Raw genomic sequence first — 7,500 nt, forward strand, 5'->3', positions numbered from 1 at the left:
AATTGCCATGACGGAAATTCATTGCTTTGAATTAAGCACAATAACCTTCGGCTGCAAAGATGCTCCTTATACGCTTAACTTTTACCTTGATGTTCTAACCCACTGGACCAAACTTCTTTCTTTCCTGAATTATTGTATAGAAGAAGAAAAAAAATGCTGTTTCCTTTGGATTTCTCAAAAACTGGTTGCCTGTGTTAAGGCTTTGAATCTAAAAATTTTGAAAGAGGTTGAAATGGAAGCGAGTAATGACGTTGTCTATGTTAGGGTGGATTCCCAGAGTATAATGAACTGGTGGCAAGAATTTATTTTCCTTTCACACCACTCCAATAGGGAAAAGGCTCAGCATCACCACCCAATGATGCAATTGGCAGTTGAGTAACTGTTACCATGTTCTTATAGATAATTTCCTACGTAGTCTTGGTACCTTTAAAATGATTTGGCGTTAGAAGTTGCAATATTTCAGGAGCCAATTTCATACATGGGCTACGTAAATACAGACTTATGGGACAATTGGGCTATACCTTCACATTAAGTAACACCCTTCCCCAAATTTGTAATGGTTCCAGTGTTAAACAAGAATTTAACTTGATCAACGTATTGATAAGCACTTCATCATCCAATATAATTACCTCTCAAAGGAACAGCAGTTTCAGGAATCCTGCATCCATAGCTTTCAGCTGGCTTTTGTTGGAGATGATTCGTACCATCAGCTCTCTGGTCTTTGAGGTGGGATCTCTCAAGATTATGGTGTCACTAGAAAACGAGAGGAAAAAAATTTGTAGACTAAAAATGAATTGTATTGATGATTACAATGATACCGAAAACGAAGATGATGCAATGATGGTGATGGTAACAATGTCAATGACGATGTCAATGAGCATGCTGATAATGATAGAGATGATGACAGATGACAACAGCATAATGATAATAAACATTAATAATAGTATTGATGATTACAATTACACCCAAGACAAGGATGATGCAATCAACATAAGCTGAATTAAATGATACTCATGATGACAATGATGTCAATGACTATGATGATGATGAAGATGACACAGATGACAGCAGCATAATGATAATTAACAATTATTTGTCGAAGGCAGAGTGAATGTTGGTGAATATTAATTTTACCAAGACATAATCCAATATTCATTGAGCCTGAGGCGAATAATATTTTTTTAGTATAATTTTCAGCGGTGACTATCAAGAAGGTGCAAAACGACGTGCTAAAACACGATAACAAGGAATGAAAAGTGCTTGCCTAGCTTAGCAGCCACGCCTGCAAAATGGTACGTTCGCCGGGTAGCAAGGTATATAATATAACATAATAACAATAATAATAATAATAACAATAATAATATAACACCAAATTCTTATATTCACCATTGAAAATTATACTAATAAACAATAGTATTGATAATTACAATGATACCAGAAACAGGGATGATGCAATCACTACAAAGCTAAATCAAATGATGGTGGTGATGACGATAAAGATACATGTAATGACACAGACAACAACGGCATAATGATCATAAACAAAAATAATAATTGTTTTCATTGATTACAATGATACTGAAAATCAAATGATGATGATGATGACAAAAATGATGTCAATGATGGTCATGTGGATGACGAAGATGATGACACATACACAACCATGGCACAATGGTAATAATCATTAATAATGGCAATTTAACAATAATACCCTTTGCACCAATCATTAATAACTGAAAGCTTAAGAAGAAATTATCACATAAAATCTCCTAGAAATCATATATTATTATATGGCTAGTATTTCTGGCCAACATGACGTGTGCTCGCTGGTGCTTGGTCAATACGGCAAGGCCTCAGTTTGAGATATAGCTGTAACAACCTCACTCTTGGTTCTTAAGTTACGTAGTTAATGATAAATCTTGTGCATGGGTTTAACAAAGGAAAAGAATTTAAGAAAGCTTTAAATTAAGAGAAAGTTAAAAATAATAGAAAGTATGTTCAAAATTTAAGAAATTGAAGTCAACTGGATAAGATAACTGGCTCAACTGGATCCATCGTGCAAAGAAGTCTAAAGGAAGACAATCACAGAGCACTTAAAAGAAACCTTCATTATCCTGGATGTGCAATTTTCTGGATCAGGAAGTGGAGTTCGTTTTTCTAACTGCACAAAAATGCAAAAATGATCCTTAACGTAGCCTGCTTGCTATATACTGTACCTCAGCAGTTGGTCCTCGAGTCCTGACTTGGTGACAGTTAAGTTGACAATCGTAACCTTGATGCACACTTCAGGAAGGTAGTGTGGGCTGGAAAGCTTGATTGTCAAGAGGAGAGAAAAGCTTCAGTGAGCAGCAGAAGATGGTTGACAAGAATAGTTCAGTGAAATGAAGAGAGGTAAAAATTGTAGTGAAAATATATACATATACCTTGCACATATAGGTGAATTTAGGTTAATTAAAGTAAAATTAAACCAAGAGCATAAAAGCATTCTTAGAGCACTCCATGGTTGCTTACATTTGTGAACTGTTGAAGGAACATCAAAGAACTCCCTTGAATGTCATATTGTAATAATAAATGATGACTCTGGAAAAGAACACAATGCATGATTGACAGATACTTTTCAAGGCTATGGTCCCCGGGGAGGGGGCGACACTCCCACATAAAAAGGACGGGGGTGCACGTCGTACCTTTTAGGAGTTAAAAAAGCGGTTCTCGTACTCCTTAGGGTGTTCAGCCTCAAAGTTCCACAGCAGTAGCTTCAACGGTATTTTTTAGGGTATTGAGCTGAAAAATTATGACAGGAGACATTCGACAACTATTTTTTAATTAAGGAAGCAAGGAAGGAAGGAAGGAAGGAAGGAAAGAAGGAAGGAAGGAAGGAAGGAAGGAAGGAAGGAAGGAAGGAAGGAAGGAATTAAGGAACCGAGGAAGGAAGGAAGGAAGGAAGGAAGGAAGGAATTAAGGAAGCAAGGAAGGAAGGAAGGAATGAAGGAAGGAAGGAAGGAAGCAAGGAAGGAATTAAGGAAGAAAGGAAGGAAGGAAGCAAGGAATTAAGGAAGGAAGGACAGAAGGAACCAAGGACATAAGGAAGCAAGGAAAGAAGGAAGGAAGGAAGCAAGCAAGGAAGGAAGTGAGGAAGGAATTAAGGAAGCAACGAAGAAAGGAAGGAATGAAGGAAGGAAGGAAGGAAGCAAGGAAGGAAGAAAGGAAGAAAGGAATAAAGGAAGCAAGGAAGGAAGGAAGCAAGGAAGGAAGGACAGAACGAACCAAGGAAATAAGGAAGCAAGGAAAAAAGGAAGGAAGGAAGCAAGAAAGAAAGGAAGGAAGAGAGAGAAAGGAAGGAAGGAAGCAAGGAAGGAAGGAAGGAAGGAAGGAAGGAAGGAAGCAAGGAAGGAAGGAAGGAAGGAAGGACAGAAGGAACCAAGGACATAAGGAAGCAAGGAAAGAAGGAAGGAAGGAAGCAAGCAAGGAAGGAAGTGAGGAAGGAATTAAGGAAGCAACGAAGAAAGGAAGGAAGTATAGAACAAAGAGAGGAAGGAAGCAAGGACAGTATTTAAAGCTTTCGTGGATGAGTGTAGAACGTAATAATTCAAATCAATGCAAGAGAAAAAAAACAAAAACAAAACCAGTGTACCTGACGAACAGTGGTGTGGCCAGCTAAAATGTTGGAAAGAAAACATTAAACCATTCTAAATTGTATCTGCTCTCTAGTGATACAATAGGACTACATTGTCTTTGGCAGTAAATGGGTCTACAGTTATTGGGTGCACCCTAGCGCGAGGAAGGGTGGCAGCAACACACCCTGTGAGTCACTGTATGGGGATGGCAGCAACATGCCCGTGATGCAGGTAATGAGGGTGGCAGCGACACACCCTGTGAGTCACTGTATGGGGATGGAAGCAACATCACTGTGATGCAACTAATGAGGGTGACAGCGACACACCCTGAGCAATAAAGGGCTGGCAACAACACACCTGGCAATGTGACAAAAGAGGCTGGCAACAACACACCCTGGACATAAATGGGCAATGGAGTAGGGTGGCAGCGACACACCCTGCGACATGAAGTGGCAAGTACTAATGTGAGCCTGCAAAGTGTGGTGCAAACCAAAGCTGAGAGGGTGATGGTGGGTAAGGGGCCACACCCAACCTGCTACATGTAATGTAAAGTGGCAGGTGTGCACCCATACCTGCAGTCCAGCCTGAATTGAGCGTTAACATAGTTGATTTGATAAGAGCATAGCATGATATAAATTACAAACTCGCAACAATGCTGGTGTGTATTCTGTATTTATAAACAAAGATATGTCCATTTCCAGGTATGCAGATTGCATTGATTAAACGAAAGAGCCTTTATCATGGTCCTTGTAATTCACTGTTCTATTTGATGACAACATTATGGTCTCTTGCTGGGTTGATAAGCAGATGTAAGAGTGCTCCAACTCTAACAACTCCATTTTAGAAGTAAAATGTCCACTGCTTTGGAAACCTTAATTTTTTCATGTGCTCTTTTTGAAGAGCACTGGAATGAAATGTACTAAAATGAGTGCTGAATGTGCAACCCTATCATTTTTTTCTTTTAACCAATGGAACTATTGTTTTGTGGCATTGTTGCTTTTCAAACTCCCTAGTAACTTCCATCCTTGCCCTAAGTCACACCCTAAAAATCATACATGTAAATGAAAGAAAATACAGAAAAAAATGCACCTTCACTTCAACGGTGGGCCAAACTATCTTGTTTTTCTTTCAGAGTTGCCATAACTGCATCTAGTTCCAGAGTTCCACAGTTCAGACTTCTGCCAATGATTGTCTCTCGAGCAAGGGGCTTTGACTTTGTCTTTGAGTTAAAAGAAGACACTAATTGGGCATATGTTAACATTGCATTCATAGTGTACATGTAGAGTACATATAATTATAGAGCTCAGAATGCACACTGGACACTTAAGAGAGCACTACAGAGGAAAGCTAATGTAATGTAAGTTGCACACAAGACGCTGCAGTGCAAACACATGGACCTTATCCAGGTTTCTACAGCATGAAGTGACCAAGAGTATTGTGACTCCTCCTGGATGGGATGCTTGTCCATTGCATGGCTACCCCAAGTAGTATGCCGCCAGTACCCATTTATAAAAATGCGTGGAGAGAGACAGTGTGGAGCAAGGTTCCGTGAGCAAGGAACCTCCACCACCGAGTTTGGGAGTATGGCACATCGACATCACTGTGCCTCCAAAAAGAGCACAACAGAAGGGGGTAAGAAAGATAGAGATCCTGAGGGGTATAAAAACAATGGGAAAAAAACCAAGAGAAAAACAAAAACTGGGCCATGTAACCAGAAAAAAAGTTGTCATTGCAGTTGAAGCTATCTGGCCATTAAACATCAAATTTGTCCTAGTTTGCCAAGCTATGACTTCTTATAGCTACAAAATATAGTTTTTGTTTGGACTTAATGCATATCCTGTGCAAAAAAAAAAGCTCTAAACTTGGTCAACAAAGTGCTCAGGGTTATCGAGATTGACTGGGTACTAGCTGGTTAAAAACTGCAAAAGAAGGTTTTGCGCTGTTACCTTTCTCTTTGGCTCAACAGTACGTTACACTGTGGCGTATAAATCTATACCATGGGCGCACATCACCATGCACCGGCAAGTCTGAAAGAAAACGAAAGGGGAATTCATTAATTATAAGACATAAATGAGAAGGAAGGGTAATGCTGTACATTAAAGAAATACAGGCCTCTTTATCAGCGTCTCTCTTAGTCTTAACGACTGAATAGTGAAGGGCAAGGCTCCGTTTGGGCAAAAAACAAAGATCAAGACAGCTGACAAACGATCCACAAATAATCAGAGCACAGTACCTTGGTAAATAGCTGGGAGTCCGGATTTTGCAGAGATTGGATTCCTGAAACAGATGAGAGTACCACACGACAACAATGAAACTCGGACTGTATATACTGTTGTGTTCCCATACATGTAGGCTTGATTACCAGCCGCTGTTTCGGGAAATGAGCCAGCGTGGGGAGGATACCCGAACTCGAGTGAGCGGCGGATATCGAGCCTACCATACATGTGGTATCACAGAGTCGCCATTAAGTATCATTGGAGCATTCAGGGCTTAAACACAAGCATGTGCATTCGATTAAATGACACAACTAGTTACTTGATTTCCACTTTTTATTCAAACAGTTCTAGATCGACCACAAGAAACTATAGCCTCAAGTTTTCACAAATACAAAATGTAAGATGAGTGGCTAAGACCATTCATTAACAATCATACATGATTTTCATAAGGACTCTGGGGTTAAGAAAGTCTTCATAACTCTCATTACACCATCACTCAAAATAAAATAAAATGTTTATATTCTAACTCTGTGAGTTAAAGAACAGAAAGTACACAAAACGAGTACCAGCATTGAGCAGTGTTGTACATTTGGTTCTTTATACAGTTGCAGGACCAATCACATTAAAATTGTTGTGCGCGCAACGCAAAAATTGTCACTTTCATGAAAAAGTTTTTCCTTGCATGAATTCTTTGTTGAGGTAAATCCTGTGTCAAATACTGTATTCTGACTCACTCACAGGGCTTGTCAAAATAAATTATTTCGATACACTACAAGCATGCTTTGGAAAGTTGGCTACAACCATACTCTTATTATATACTCAACAGAATATCTTGTCGCTGATTGGTCAATTGCAAAGCCATAAATAGGTAACCGTTATTGAGTGCAATATGGAAGTTGCTATGGAAACACAGTAATGGAGTTACTTTGTTGAGCATATAATAAAAAAATTGTGTTGTTTTAAAGTTCTTAACACACTTGTGCCCATAAATCACGAAATTCACTTGCATTCATATAATTTCCTATGTACATAAGTATAGAAATCACTAAAATCTGGCCACTTGAAAATTGAAGCCAAATTTTTTAGCTGGGTAACACTTAATTGACGCAATCAGTTATACAGAAATCAGAAAGCTAGACCTGGACGCAATATCTGGTGTCGGAAATTTAATACAAGTTAATACAAACCTTCTTTGCAACTTAAATAATAAATAAATAAATACTGAATTATTCATCTCTATTGTCCCTGTTTATTCAGAGAAAAAAAATAAGTGCATCTCAGTTTGGTTCATAATTAAAATATGCATTTCAAAATGAAAGAGCAACACCAATAATGTACCATAAGTTATGTACCTGATGTACATGTATAAATAACTTATCTCAAGTACGCACATATTAAATATATAACACAGAATGGGGAAAATAGGAATTGATATGAGTAATTTATAATTAAAGTGCCTTTCAGCTCTACACCGTTTTCCACTTCATTTCTTCTCCAAAATTGTTCCAAATACATGGTGTTGTTTTCAAACCTTTTGGAGAATAAATACAGTGGAAAACTGTATTGACATGACAGGCACTTTAACCCTTTCACTCCCAAGAGTGACACATTTTACTCTGTCTAACGCCAGACGATTTTACTTGTCAATGGGGAACCCCACAGGAGTGAAA

The 7,500-nt window shown here is 38.5% G+C and overlaps 2 protein-coding genes and 1 long non-coding RNA gene across 5 annotated transcripts in view; 1 reads left to right on the top strand and 2 right to left on the bottom strand.

Moving 5' to 3' along the window:
* LOC138024096 (uncharacterized) overlaps window positions 1-593 on the bottom strand; it is a 6,493-nt gene extending 5,900 nt beyond the window's left edge. Inside the window, exon 1 of the long non-coding RNA XR_011126893.1 lies at window positions 86-593. This is a non-coding gene — a long non-coding RNA (uncharacterized lncRNA). The remainder of the gene's footprint in view (window positions 1-85) is intronic.
* Window positions 594-3,166: 2,573 nt separating this feature from the next.
* On the top strand, window positions 3,167-3,658 carry LOC138023036 (octapeptide-repeat protein T2-like). Its single transcript, XM_068870070.1, has one exon. It carries the CDS (start codon window positions 3,167-3,169, stop codon window positions 3,656-3,658), a length of 492 nt encoding a protein of 163 aa, XP_068726171.1.
* A 2,491-nt stretch (window positions 3,659-6,149) lies between these two features.
* The window catches only part of LOC138024094 (uncharacterized), a 46,010-nt gene continuing 44,659 nt past the window's right edge, over window positions 6,150-7,500 (bottom strand). For all 3 annotated transcript variants that reach the window (XM_068871196.1, XM_068871198.1, XM_068871197.1), the window contains one exon: window positions 6,150-7,500. This exon is cut by the window's right edge and continues 771 nt beyond it. The gene's annotated coding sequence lies outside the window, so the exon portion shown is untranslated.

This window comes from Montipora capricornis, chromosome 11, assembly GCF_036669925.1.
Source record: "Montipora capricornis isolate CH-2021 chromosome 11, ASM3666992v2, whole genome shotgun sequence".
Lineage (NCBI taxonomy): Eukaryota > Metazoa > Cnidaria > Anthozoa > Scleractinia > Acroporidae > Montipora > Montipora capricornis.